Source organism: Xenopus laevis, chromosome 3S (genome assembly GCF_017654675.1).
Source record: "Xenopus laevis strain J_2021 chromosome 3S, Xenopus_laevis_v10.1, whole genome shotgun sequence".
Taxonomy (NCBI): Eukaryota; Metazoa; Chordata; class Amphibia; order Anura; family Pipidae; genus Xenopus; species Xenopus laevis.
This window is the reverse complement of record NC_054376.1, coordinates 76,983,948-76,999,278: the sequence shown is the minus strand read 5'-3', so window position 1 is coordinate 76,999,278 and position 15,331 is coordinate 76,983,948. Positions and strand designations below refer to the sequence as shown.

Here is a 15,331-nt window from a genome sequence, read left to right as displayed (position 1 = left end):
CCTGAGTGTCGCCCCAAGGACCTAGCGTCCACCACCTGCGCGGATAAATCCCCCCCCGCCGCGAGCATGTGCATGGGCCATAGCCCATAGTCAATGTAGATTAGGATACGGGGGGTGGCAAGCCGCCCCTAACATTTCGATGCCCTACGCCCGGGCGTTTGTGGGCTCACCACAACTCCGGGACTGCATACAATTGTATAGCAGAGGTCACTGCTAAAGGGGTTGTAAGGCAACGGTATTTTTCAGAAAGTGAAATATTTTAAGGAATTCCTTATGCAAATTACAAGTCAATAGCCCCTGTATTATATATTATGGGGGGCAATGTGCTCCTAGCCCCTATGATAAGGCCATTATTACTGATCTTATAGCCTGGCGAATTTGTAAATTAAGCACTGGGATGGCAACTATGCTGCATGAATCTATATTGGTCTATTTAATGATTAAATGTTTTCTGGCAGACATAAGGTATGGTGATTCAATTTATGGGAAAGCCCCTCTGAAAAACCTGAGGTCCCAAATATTCCAGATAACAGGTCCTATACTTTTACTTAAAGTATTTTGCGATTTTTGAATTGACTTTTGGTTGAGATTTCTACAGTTAGGGCCATAAATATTTGGACAGACAACTTTCTTTTCTAATTTTGGTTCTGTACATTACCACAATGAATTTTAAATGAAACAACTCAGATGCAGTTGAACTGCAGACTTTCAGCTTTAATTCAGTGGGTTGAACAAAAAGATTGCATAAAAATATGTAAGGAACTAAAGCTTTTTTTTAACACAATCACTTCATTTTAGGAGCTCAAAAGTAATTGGGCAAAATAAAAAACTGAAAATAAAATGTTAATTTCTAATACTTGGTTGAAAACCCTTTGTTGGCAATGACAGCCTGAAGTCTTGAACTCATGGACATCACCAGATTCTGGGTTTCCTCCTTTTTAATGCTCTGCCAGGCATTAATATTCAAGAATACATTTTTTGCTTTAATAAACTCCTGGGTTGCTTTGGCTGTATGTTTTGGGTCATTGTCCATCTGTATTATGAACGTCTCCCAATCAATTTGACTGCATTTAGTTGGATTTGTCAGTATGTTTCTGAACACCTCAGAATTCATTTGGCTGCTTCTGTCCTGTGTCACATCATGTATAAACGCTAGTGTCCCAGTGCCACTGGCAGCCATGCACGCCCAAGCCATCACACTGCCTCCGCCATGTTTTATAGATGATGTGGTATGCTTTGGATTATGAGTTGTTCCACACCTTCTCCAAACTTTTTTCTTGCCATCATTCTGGAAGAGGTTGATCTTGGGTTCATCTGTCCAAAGAATGTTTTTCCAGAACTGTGCTGGCTTTTTTAGATGTTTTTTTTTTTAGCAAAGTCAAATCTAGCCTTTCTATTCTTGATGCTTATGAGTGGTTTGGGTGGCTTACACTTTGCAGTGCACCCTCTGTATTTACTTTCATGCAGTCTTCTCTTTATGGTAGACTTGGATATCGATACACTTACCTCCTGGAGAGTGTTGTTCACTTGTTTGGCTGTTGTGAAGGGGTTTCTCTTCACTATGGAAATGATTCTGCGATCATCCACCACTGCTGTCTTCCGTGGACGTCCAGGTCTTTTTGCGTTGCTGAGTTCACCGGTGCTTTCTTTCTTTCTCAGCATGTACCAAACTGTAGATTTTGCCACTCCTAATAATTTGTAGCAATTTCTCGGATGGGTTTTTTTCTGTCTTTGCAGCTTAAGGATGGCTTGTTTCCCCTGCATGGAGAGCTCCTTTGACCGCATATTGTCTGCTCACAGCAAAATCTTCCACATACAAGCACCCCCCCTCCTCAAATCAACTCCAGAGCTTTTATCTGCTTCATTGATAATGACATAACTAAGGAATTGCCCACACCTGCCCATGAAATAGCCTTTGAGTCAATTGTCCAATAACTTTTGAACCCCTTGTCTAATTACTTTTGAGCCCCTGAAATGAAGTTATTGTATTAAAAAAAGGCTTTAGTTCCTCACATATTTATGCAATCTTTTTGTTCAACCCACTGAATTAAAGCTGAAAGTCTGCAGTTCAACTGCATCTGAGTTGTTTCATTTAAAATTCATTGTGGTAATGTACAGAACCAAAATTAGAAAAAAAGTTGTCTGTCCAAATATTTATGGACCTAACTGTAGCTCTACTATAACTTCAAGCATGTGTATTTTCTGGTACAACAGTGCACTAGAAAATCTTATCAACCCAAATGTTGTGCCTCATTTTAGGGTTTACTCCACTTTCGCTGTTACTTTTGTCTGTGTATGACAAGCTTTGTAATAAAATATTGCCACAGACATAAAACTGGTGGCAAAAATGGTGGATGTTCATTAAAGAAAGAGAACTGAACACTGACTGAATAAAGGGTTAATGTAAAATACAGTCAAAAGGGGGAGGTGGAGAGGGACAGTTGTAATAAGATACTTTCTTAAGATTACCTTGTCCACTTGATGTCCACCAGAGATTTGCATTTCCTACATGTGGTTTTAACTATGTCAGTAATCTGACATAACCTGCCCTAGTTCACATCTGTTCTTTCTTCCTTCTTAGTCCTCCTCCATACCATGTCAGACCCCTGCCTGTATTATCAGTGCTTCTCTCTCCTCACCTTAGCACTCTGCCTAACACTTTGGGGGTTATTTACCAAAATCTCAGTTTTTCTCATGTTTTAAATAAAAAAGTCAGACCAAACTAGAATTCACGATTTACCCTTATTTATCATTGGATCCAAAAAAAAACAAGACTTTTTCGGATTGGTGCATGAAAACCACAACTTATTCGGATTGTCGCGGGAAAAATTTGAATTTTTCAGATTTGACGCCGGACCTTGGCAGGTTACAGGACCGTGGCAGGTTGAAGAGGGAATATTTTCAGATTCTGACTTTTTGCATCCTTGGTGTATAATAAATCTCGAAAAATATGAGGGTTTTTTTCCACTAAAAATTCAGATTTTATCGTAGAAAATACTTAATTTTTTTCGTGTTTTTAGTATTCGGAATTTAATAAATAAACCCCATTGTGCCAGACTTATCAAAATGTGAGATTATAGCTTACCACAGAAACATTCACCCAATTTCTATTAATTTCATATTCAGAGGACAGTGAAGAAAGGAGAGCACCAGGATGAATGTAGAACAACAGGGGAGGAGAGCGGTGCAGTAAATATGATCACATGGGTGGTATTAGTGGTACATTGACATTTGCAGAGATGACATGGAGAAGGGTGAGGATGCTGCACTGTTGATGGTGGGGGGCAAAGATGCACAATGAAATCACACATAAAGAATGTGTGTGACGAATGCTCACTACCTGTTTATAGTAGGGAATCAGGAATGAGTAAGCAGTACTAAAGACATTAAAATGAAAGAACCACCCACTTCAATTAGTTTTAAAGAAATTGCTCCAATTCACTGCTCCCCTTGCACTGGGTAGCAAGGGAAAAAATCAGTAAGAATCCTATTATCCATCCTCTCCCTCCTTCTTCTCCCTGTAGCAGTTAGAATGAGACAGAGCACAGAGCAGCAGCTTTAACCAGTGAATTGCCTATTGCTTAGTGGCTGATCCTTTTGCACAAAACTTTTGGCTAGCCAATCTCCTTACTTAACTCCTGATCAGATAAAGCTCCTTGCTGGTTCTCCTCTCCCTCTGTGCAGGGAGGAGAAGGAGGGGAGTCTATAGTTCCCTATAAACAGGTAGTGAGCATTCTTCATGTAATACAGGAACGTCACAACCAGTCAGAGTGTAGAGAGTGTATGTGCTTCCTCACAGGACAGCATTCTGCTCAGCAGCGTATTTGTAGTTAGAGAGCTCACGTTAAAGAGACAGTAACTATGCAATATCACCTTGGGAGATACAGCTTTTTGGAAAGGCTAATGGTTATTATATTGATGTTTGGGATGTCTTATTGCCATTCAATCCAGAGAATTAAAGAATGTGGGCTCACATGCTTCCATACAGGGGTAAGCAAATTTACCATGTTCATTTTGAATCATTTAATTCATTTAATTTTTTCTTTTCACTTTTGAGATGATGACATTCTCTGTTTTATTTTACTGTACCGAAAATAATTTATGTTCCTTAGTCTTTGTAATGCCTGGAATTTACTGTTGAATTGCACTTCCGAATAACGGACATTTTTGTTTGGAAATATTGGGGCCATAAATATGATGAAATATGATGAAATAATTATTTTTGTATTTAATTCTACAATTGGTCAATTGTGAGTGCAGCATCCAGATTACCCTGATGTGCAACTGAGAGAGAGTGAGAAAAAAAGATGCTGAGAGTTGTAGTTCTGTGGCTGAGGGCTTTCCTGTTCTGTTTTTTTAGACTTTTGTAAAAGATGATATAAAAACAAGGAACACGGCATTTGTACAATATACTATATGTTTTCATATGAAAGCAAGAACTTTAAGGGGATCTCTACCCAAAAACTGCTTTATTTTGCATAATGTAAGAAAATATAAACAACTATTCACTGTAACACATTTTGAATGGATTCAATTTTTTGCACTGCTGTTTGTGACTTCCAAACATTGAAGCAGAAGCTTTGACAAGAACCAGGATTGTACACAGAGAAGAGATTGTTATGAATAATGCTTTAAATTGCAATTATTTTTACAAATGAGTTGATAACATGAGCATGAGTCTATTTCAAACTCAAAAATGATGTACAATTTGTAATGCAGAGAATATGTGTACCATCAACACTAATTTGCCTTGTTGTTGAAATATATAGGGCAGTTGTGGCAGCTCTGCATGTTCTCTAATCTTTGTGAAGAAATTGTCATCAGTTCAGAAGAAGAGAAAAGCTCTGGATGGTGAGGGGCCTGGGTGTCTGTGATCAGCATTTTGTAAATATACCAACACTGGTCCAAGCAATCTGAATGAGATAATATCACAAGAGGGCACTGTGTCTGTGTGTGAAAGAGATAGATCTCTACAGATACCTGCATTTAACATCTCGTACTCCTGATATGTTTGTACCAGTGGGGGACAGGATGGGAGCTGCAGAATACTACTTAGTTGTCAGACCCTCCCCCCAGGGGCTCAGCCATGTCCTATACTCACTGGCATTCCAGGCCCTCTAGGTGGGGTAACATAAGGACTCAAGACAAAACAAAATGCTTAATCAAAAAAATCATTCTTGACTACACATTGATTCATCTGGCCTATGCCCAAACACAACCCTGACTCACTCATACCCTGCCCATAGTTAAGCCCCACTATTAGTGATGGGCGAATTTATTCGCCAGGCGCGAATTCGCGGCGAATTTGCGCGATTCGCGGCAGGCGAATAAATTCGCGAAACGCCCGCGAAAATTCGCCAAAAAAATTCGCCGGCGTCAAAAAAATTTTTTTCCGAAAAACGGACGCCGGCGTCACAAACGGACGCCGGCGTCGGAAAAACGGGCGCCGGCGTCAAAAACGGGCGCCGGCGTCAAAAACGAGACGCCGGCTCCGTTTCGCGAATTTTTCGCCGTTTCGTGAATTTCGCGCGAAATTCGCGAATTTTTCGGCGAAGCAAAACGGCGCAAATTCGCCCATCACTACCCACTATTTTTAGCAGTCCATGAGGCCAGACTGCTGCATCGTTCTTGGCAACTCAGTGTGTCCAGAGAGGACTCACACTTATCCCCCACCAGGATTGCCACCTGGCCGGTATTTTACTGGCTTAGTTGTCAAAATACGAGCCAAGGCCAGGGCCAGTACTACAAATTTACCAGCAATATATTTGTAAATTTGTAACTACCTGTCATTCTGCCCCTGTGCCCCCTCAATCCTCTCTAAATCCCTACTTCCATTCAGGGCTTACCACCCATATTCTAGCCTTCAACCCCCAGTCTGCCAATTTACATAACTGATCTGCCTCATTTATATCATGGCTCCTCCCCCTACCTCACTGATCTGCCCCTTTCACATTACTGATCTGCTCCCTCAGGGCTCCACCCCTGCACTTCTCACCACAGGCCAGAATTTATACAAGAGAAAGGTGGTAACCTTATGACTGTTCTCACCGCTGGCTAATTGGTGGGAGAACAGTCACAGTACATAAGTGACTAGGAACAGTAACACCTAAGAATGAAAGTGTTTTTAAATGAATGACAATACAATGTATTATGGTACTGCACTGATAAAACTGGTATGTTTGCTTCAGAAATACAATTATAGTTCATATAAAAAAGCTGCTGTGTAGCCATGGGGGCAGCAATTCAAGCACAGGATTCATAACAGATAACAGATATGTTCTGAAGAATCCCATTGTATACTACAGTGTTTATCTGTTATCTGCTGTGTATCCTGTGCCTTTTCTCCTTTTTTGCTTGAATGACTGCCCCCATGGCTACACAACAGCTTGTATATAAAAACTAGTGTAGAGTTTCTGAAGCAAACACACCAGTTGTACCAGTGTAATGCAACAGAACATTACATTTCATTTAAAACTATTTTTTTTTTAATTTAATTTAAGACAAAGAATGGAAGTTTTAGAAAAAATACATATCAGAACCACAGCTGGCTCCTGTCACTGAATGGATGTTTAGAAGCCTATACTGTGAAATGCATACCCATTGTTGCAATGAACCAAGGCACAGACTTTATTGTAGCTGCTCTCACAAGATTGATTTGATTTGTAGGCACTGGAGGGCCACCCTTATAAAGCTTACGTCCTAGGGACAGGCCCTATATATACTGTAATTATGGCCCTGCTTGCACTCTGGAGAATACACAATAGTCAACATCTCAGTACTCCACAAGCTTTCAATGGCTAATAGTGAAATCAAAAATGAAGTGCAGGTCACATGGGAAGTCCACACATAATAAAGGACCTCCAGCAGCCCATCCATACTCTTTATATTTACTATCTTTTTCCAAATTTATTACAAGACCATATATAATCATATAAGCATGAGTTGTAAATCTAGGCATTTAGTTTGTACTGCATATACAGGAGGTTAGTAGTAGGCCAGGAGCATGCATAAGTTGGAACATGCTCAGAGAAAAAGGATGCCTGCTTTACATAGCAACTGCCTCTAGGCCCGCTGCCGTTTGTCACCCTTTCTCCTCCCCTTCATTTGTGCACATGCACAAATTTTCATCTTTAGGTCAGGAGCACTGGGAATTGGCACATGGGAAATTTAAGATCAGCAGAAGATTTTCCGAACCAATGTGGGTGTGGTTCGGCTTCATGCCGTCCCCTAAAATCCTGCAGCCGTAGGCCTGGGCATTGGCGGCATTTCCACAAATCTGGGCCTGGTTCTCTGTTTAAAGAATTTTGCTGTCTTGCCGTGGAAGCTATAGTATTGTGGAAGGAACAGGCAATCCATTCCAGTAGTCCACTTTGCATGTTGGAGCTCACTTTTCCAAGCAGGTTGTCTTGTGGAAAGGTCTTTAATTGTAGTTAAATGTTAGGAAGGTCTCTCAGAGCTGGGCACAGAACAGGAAGGTTACTCCCAGAAGGGCTGGGGGTGCTGCCTGCCACTACAAGGAGCAGAGGGAGACGTGACCAGGTCACAGAGTCAAAAAGTGAGGAAAGCCAGAAGTTGAGCCAGGCCAGAGGCTGGTGAATTTGTATTCCTGAAGGGGAGAGTTAGCAGGGTTTGGAAGCCACCCTGTATGGTGAGAACCCCTAGAGTGAGTCTTGAATGCGTGCTCTTGAAATGCTAATGAACTGTGTTCCAGTTACCTTTAAGTTAGGAAGAGTTTGCTAAAATAAACCTGTGTTTTTGGATGAAGTCATGGTGTCCCTGTCTTTCATGCCTATTACTCCAGGACCCCATACTGTTAAGCTACAGAGCATGCACAAGACTATTCTTCAGTTGTACATGCCACTTCAAAATGGACACCTTAGCTCATGTTGCTCACTAATTACTTGAAAGTTGCTCACTTTTTTTTCAAATTCAAATCGAATTTTGACTATTCTCTAGTCGAAGTACACAAAAAATAGCTCAAAATTTAAATTTTTTTCATTCGAAAATTCACCTCGACCTTTGATAAATCTGCCCTGTAATGTCACAACATGAATAATCCAATAAGCCTTCCATGAATTAAGGGGACATAGAATGACAATTTTCTTACAGGCATTGGAGCTTTCTCCCTAATCCTTGAATCTGCTAAACTCTAAGGCAATATGCCTGCTAACAGATTTCTCATCACTTTGTTGGATAGCATATATTTGTTCTCTTATTCATTCTGGAAGGGAACATAGCGTACATCCAACATATTTTATGCCACTAGTGATAAGCGAAATTGTCACACATCAAAAAAAATTGACGCTCATAGACTTCAATGCATTTGGCACATATTTTGCTGTTTCCTGAATTTTCCAGTTTCCTGGATCAGATTGGCCCAACATATGCCACAACTGAAGCATTCCAACAAGTTAATCCCTTGTTTAGTGCTACAGTTCCTGTACATTTTATTCTTAAACACTCTGAGTTCATTGTAATAACCTTACATGTCAGTGACTCTTTCCACATCTGTAGGTGTCCAACCTGGGTTACTGGTCTTTAACAATGTAATGTTTATTTAGCCATTCATTGACCTTTAATGAAAATGCCCTTTTAAAAAACGGTGAATGCTTTATACTTCAGATACACAAATGATCATGATATGGAAAATAACCTATTTCTGCAAATAACTTTCTTTTACCCTCACTATTTATTAAAAAAAATGTGTAATTCATAGTAGTTTGATCACATTTTGTTTGAAATAAGCAGTGTGTGTGTTGCCTTTGTTTCCTCATCTAAAGCATCTCTATTGCATAAAGTTTGTTTTTAGTAATCATTCCTGGCAAATTATCTTACCTCAAATTATACATCATGCTTTAGAAAAGGGAAATCCTGCTTTTAAATAAATCACCAAATCAGAAAGTAATTGCTTTACAGTCATTTTATGCTTTAGTCTTGCAAAAAAATCCTTCTTTTACCGTCAGATTTAACCAAACCAATTTGCTTTTATAAAATACTTTACATGAATGTTTATTTGAATACATTAAACTAATTATGTGCATCTAAATTCTCTTTTGTTTATGAGTATTAACTATGCCATGTGTTAGCTAACTAACACTCTTTGTAGACAGAAGGGAACTTGAGGAAGATAGGAGTTTCCACATTACATGGTTCCCTTTAAATGAATCAAGTCATCTGTTTATAGAAATTAAATGAAATGCACTACTTGTACCATGGAGGTACAATAAGAAATTCAGCTAAATGGTTGCCCTTAGATGCAAAGGGCTTACCAAATAAGGTTGCATAAGATGAAAACATCTCTTGAAGGCAACTTTTCTGTATTTTACTACTTATTCATTTCTGCTGCTCAGAAATGTGTTTAGCTTTTAATAACCTGCCAAAACATTGTAAAATGGACATGGTAATTAGGGGATGTAGCCATAAAGTTGGCTTTCGCTGCACTGCGTGCAGAAGATCTTTTTGTAGTTTGCACTGAGCATGAAAACATCAGAAGACCATGATACGGAACTGCTTCAATTTACTAGCTTGTACAGTGCGGGCACTCTTTTGAGACCTCTGTATGCATTTAATGGATTCAGTGTGCATGCACATAAGCAGCACAGCTCAAATCATACATAGATGGCATTGCACATGGTCACATATTTAATACTTGTCCTGGTCTGGTACAGGACTCCCTTTGTGATTTTTACCTATAGAGGCTCAATTTTGCACTAGCTGAACAGCATGCAATTGTAGGACAAATTTTTATTTTATTTTGCATGAGCAAGTCAGTGGCCTTCACACCTACAGGGGTAGTTGGTGGACAAGTACATTTATGCACCCTGTTATTGTATGTGTTTTAACAGCCTCTTCATGTAGAAAGTTTGGAGTATTTATTTCCACTTTAAATATATGCCTTTGTAACACTCCCTTTTATTGATGTAATTTACATATATTAAGTTTAATTGGATTTAACTGTTCACTTTATTTTCTAAATAAATTATCCAACCAATGTGCAATGCAAGGCTATGTTGTGCTTTGTCTCACAATTATGTTTTTGCCTAATTATCAACCCAAAAAAAGCAATGAAAATGAATTTCCATTTTAGCAATTTCCATACACGAATAAGGTTGCATGCCATCAGTAAATTAAGTGTGTTTAAGTTACACAATCCACTGTATGGCATCAAGCCAAAGCTGACCACACACACAATTTTCCAACCAAAACATACAAAGAACGTTAAGCGACTTTAAGCTAATCACCATCTGAAGAACCCACATCAGCTAAAAAAAACATGCAGATGTGGAATGCATAAGAAGTCAGCATATTGGCAGAAGCCATGTTACAATATCTTGCACTGATAAGATCTAACAGGATTGAACCAGACTGGCATGGCTGGATATATGGCTATGAATTATTAGGCTGAATCTGTGGTTCTGGATGCATAGTTGGCATAGTGATTTAACTAGACCATTACTCTATTTGTGAAAATTAAAAAAAACTATGCAAAAAATGTTTTGCATAGTTGCATTACACTAGCAACCATGCACTGATTTGAATAAGAGACTGGAATATAAATGGGAGAGTGTATGAATAGAAAGTTGAGTAAAGAAAGCAATAACAATACATGTGTAACTTTACAGAGTATTTGCATACAAACATAAATGTAGTTAGACATATACCTAATCCTGTATACTTGTGCCAGAATGCCTTGAGCAAATTTTACTTCCAAGGCTCGCTTTGAGTTCTGCAGCTTCACACCCAACTGATTGCACCTAATGAACTGCACATTAAATTGGTTACTGGCGCCATGAGTGCAGCCATGCCAAAATGATGCAATTTTAATTGACTCCAGTAAATTGCAACTGGTGTGCAAAATACCAATATGGACAGTACTGGTAAATTGTGGACACATTGTAGTGCATACTACTTAGTGGTAGGATGGGATCCCAGAATTATCCTAGAATTCTGGGAAAAGACACTGCATTATGGGTAAAAACAATGGTGATGTGGGGTGGTTTTGTGCTTTTCACAATGCAATAAATGAGAGTTTATGTTCTTAACAGACAATATTAAAAAAACATTTACTGTTATAGCTGCATTTCAGAATAATTTATACTACAACTGTGCAATGATCAGTAAACATCACTGGTTCTGTACAAAATACATCATTTAATATTTGTAAGGCATCACATTAATCAAGGCAACCGACTATTTGAAGTACCTAAAAGGCCTAAGGCTGATGCCACACACAAGGGCTGATCTGCAGAAAAACATAGGCCAAGCATTAGCCCCTACACTGGCATCATCTTCCTTCTTCTGCACTAGGAACCACTGTGTAAACCTGGGTGCAGGCAAATCCATCTGAAATCCACCATAAGTGCCTTCACCCAGGCAATTGTGCCAGGTGCAGGTGAAGAAGGAAGCAGATACACGTGTAGGGGCTGAAAAAAGCAGGCTGAGACCAGCCCTTATGTGGAATTAGTCTTAGTCTTGTAAGAATTTACAAATGAATAATAAAATAATTTGTAATTTTTAAAAATACATTTGTTAATTAGCAACAGCATTAGTGACCAACTCATTTAAGACATAATTGATCCTGCACACATAATGCTGATTTATTAAAGAGGTTATTCAATTTTATTATTTGTGGTTTCTGAGTTATTTAGCTCTTATTGAGCAACTCTCCAGTTTGCAATTTCAGCAATCTGGTTACTAAGGTCCTAATTACACTAGCAACCATGCACTGATTTGAATAAGAGACTGGAATATAAATGGGAGAGTGTATGAATAGAAAGTTGAGTAAAGAAAGAAATAACAATACATGTGTAACTTTACAGAGTATTTGATTTTTAGATGGGGTCAGTGACTCTCATTTGAAAGAGGCAGAAGGTGGCAAATCATTCAGAACTATGAAAGATGAAAGTGAAGGCTAAAGACAAAGTTGCTTAGAATTAGCCATTCTATAACATGCTCAAAGTTAACCTAAAGGAGAACCACCCTCTGATACCAAGCTGATAGCACAATGTAATTAGCCAGTGCTTCAAATTGCACTCATCTGTAGCACTGGAATACTTTGACTACCCATAAAAATGAGTAATGTTTTGTTATATTCATTAGCTGAATGTATTCTTGTGATTTTAGGATTATATGGATGAAATATTTGGAGTAGTGTTTGACCCACAATCCTAACTTATAAAATCTTCATTTCTTTATAAGGATACTTGTAGTGCTAAGAGCAAGTAGATGTCAAACGCAATTTAGTGGGTGGAGTGGTGGATTTATTTTACGCTACTTAATGAGTCAGTATAAAGTGTCTATAATTATAAACCATTAAACAAAGCAAAGGTTTTTTCATGCATTGTATTTTGCTTGGTAATATTTACTGTACTTTCTTTTTCAGGGTATAAACTGTAGAAAAGTAACATGTAAGTATTCATTTTGTAACCTTTTCCTAAGCTGAAGCAAAACAGACCTCGCAGTACAGACAGCATACTGACTCTTTATTCAAGGAAATCAGCAAATACCATGCTTATGCTTTCCCTGTCCCTAAAATAAAATGAACACAGTGGCATTTCAGTTTAGATGTTTAAGTTTACAAATAAAATCAAGTTCCTCATCTTTTCTTCTCTGCATTTTGCAAATAGTTGCGTAATGCACAGTAAATATTTTTTATAAGGATCTAGAAAGGACATTTTATTACAGCCAATAAGAATGCTCATTGTATTCTTTTAATTTATTAGCATAAGTTAAATACATGTTCACATACATTTATGTACATTATTTATATATAGTATGTTAGTATCATTAATTAGGTACTGTTTATACTTAGGAAATTTGGGTATTATCAGATGAACATTTTTTGAGAAAGGATTAAAACTGCAGAGGTATCTTGTAGGAAGGGAGAAAGGGTGAGAACTCTTTGCAAAGAAGAGAAGGGAGAGATGGGAAAAGAATTATAGAGAGTGAAATAACATTAACAAATGGGATATTTTATGTAGAGAAAACAGGATACTCTGCAAATTAAGCTATTCCCTAATACATTTCCATTTATCTTTATGGACACTGTCACCATTAGTCATTTAGATAGTTGCTACATTGTTTACTTTTTACTCATTTTCTGTGGATGTTGCAAGGAAGATCCCGCCGTGGTATTATATTGGATGGTAACTTGGACCTGTTTCTCACAGTTAGTCAACTTCTTTAAGGGCCATATATATACAAAAATGCAGCTTTAATTTAATGCCACAAAAGTGCAACAACTGGCATCCAATTAATCTCAGATTATAAAGCATGTAAATTTTGTATGTAAAATGGCTGTACACCGTTTTTTTTTTTTTGCAAAAAGTGTGCATGCCAGAATATATCCACTTAAAGGAGAACTAAAGCTTAACTTAATATGTAGGCTATAAATGTTTTACATTATGTTTTGGGCTTCTGTATCAGCCTGTGGCAATCATATCCCTTTAGCAGGGAAGATCTGTACCTCCAAAGATGCCCCAGTAGCTCTCCATCTTCTTTCTGCTGATTCACTGCACATGCTCTGTGCTGCTGTTACTTACTGAGATTAGGAACCGACGCACAATATACTGAATATATAGAATATAAATGTCACAATATAAGGCTGATTAATAAATTATTCATATTATTGGCACATGGCAGCACAGAAAACATGCAACTAGCATGATAATTTAATAATCAGCCCTGTATCATCTGCTTATATTACAGGCCAACCTCATTTTCTGCTTGATCATTTGTTACAACCCCTAAGCTTAGCTTCTCAACAGCTGCTCAGAGTCCACTGAGCATTTAATTTTTATAGACACTTTCCAAGATGGTGACCCCCCTCTTACAAGTTTGAAGTCCTGGATCATTGCTGCTATTGAGAAGCTGAAACTTAATTATTAAACATCACCTTGGAGTTCCAAGACCTTTGGCATGTGCCTTTATAGGGTCAAGGAAATCCTTGACTTATAATATATTTATATTTTTAATGTAACAAAGGGTACATTATTCACTATATTTTACACCACAGTAGAAGTGAATAGAGACAAATAGTAGAAACTTGCACAGCAACCAGTTTAATTAGTAGATTTGCATAAGCTGTTGATTTTTAATGTACCGTACTATTACTAACCTGTCACGTATGGTGATCCCAAACCTCAGGGCAAGTGACTGAATTCCAGTCTAGGTGTGCTCTTCTGCCAATAACAGCCACCTTTGGCCTTGGAGCTAGCTCTCAGCTACTCCGCCAGGTCTTACCTCAAGAGAATCCAGCAACTCCCACAGGGGCAAGCGACGTTTTCAAACGTACAGCAGGGAAGGAGCCAGTAGAGACGGAATAACCATAGTCTGGCAGGCTGGGGCAGTACCTGAAAATAATACAAGAACCAGAGAATAAGGGAGAAGCAAGCTTGACCTACAACGGGCAATGTGTGAGTACAGAGCAGGGTTTTTTTTATAGCCACACTGATGGCAAACTCTGAGCACCAGTGGCCAAATTGAGCAGAGGTGAATTCACTATGCCTACCTGGAAACAAAACATGGCCAAAGCTCAACGAAGATCCCACCTGCCTACTCAGATAGAGCCAAGGCAAGTAGGCTGCATAAAAGACAGCAGGTCACCAGTTTGCAGGCAGGATGTGACATTACCACACTGTCCCTGTGTTGGTGTTTGTTTTAAGTTCATTTTAACTAAACATTTTACATGAATTGGACCATCATTTTGCAACTGTATAACTTCAATATTTTTCATATGGCAAACAACAGTGGAAAAAGTGGCCATATATATTTTACAGCACATTTTACATTATCCATAAACAGGTATGGGACCTATTATCAAGAATAGTTAGGACCTGGGATTTTCCAGATAAGGTGTTTTCCTGTAATTTGGATCTCCATAATTTGAATGAGAATTAACCCCCTCCTGCATTTATGCGGAGTAGCACAATGGAGATCATGGGCACCATCTTCTGGGTCTTCGGTCTTTTTCTGTAAGGGAACGCTGTATTTGGCGCATGCGCAGCTGGAGCAGTTCGGTCTTTGTACCAACTGCGCATGCACTGAAAATTTCTGTAAATCGCTGAAGGGAAGGAAGAGGATCCAAAGAAGACTCAAGACTTGGAAGATGGTTGCCCATGACCTCCACTGAACAACTCTGCAAGTAGAAAGCGTGGTGGGGAGGACTATCTAGGGTAGTAGTTGGGGCTTTTCTTATTGGGGGCTTTAGTTCTATTTTAAGTCTACTAAAAAATCAAATTGAACTCTATTCGATTGTTTTGCCTCCAGTAAGTATATCTTAGTTAGTAAGTGGTACTGATAAAGAATACATTGTTGGATAGGCCAGTTTAAT

At 38.6% G+C, this 15,331-nt stretch overlaps 1 protein-coding gene across 1 annotated transcript in view; it reads left to right on the top strand.

Annotated features, from left to right (window-relative positions):
* The first annotated feature begins 3,440 nt into the window (after positions 1–3,440).
* Positions 3,441–15,331, top strand: part of LOC121402185 (putative interleukin-17 receptor E-like) — a 66,967-nt gene continuing 55,076 nt past the window's right edge. Inside the window, exons 1-2 of the mRNA XM_041588518.1 lie at positions 3,441–3,990; positions 12,383–12,407. Coding sequence (XP_041444452.1) covers positions 3,862–3,990; positions 12,383–12,407 — 154 coding nt within the window. The 5' untranslated portion in view covers positions 3,441–3,861. The remainder of the gene's footprint in view (positions 3,991–12,382; positions 12,408–15,331) is intronic.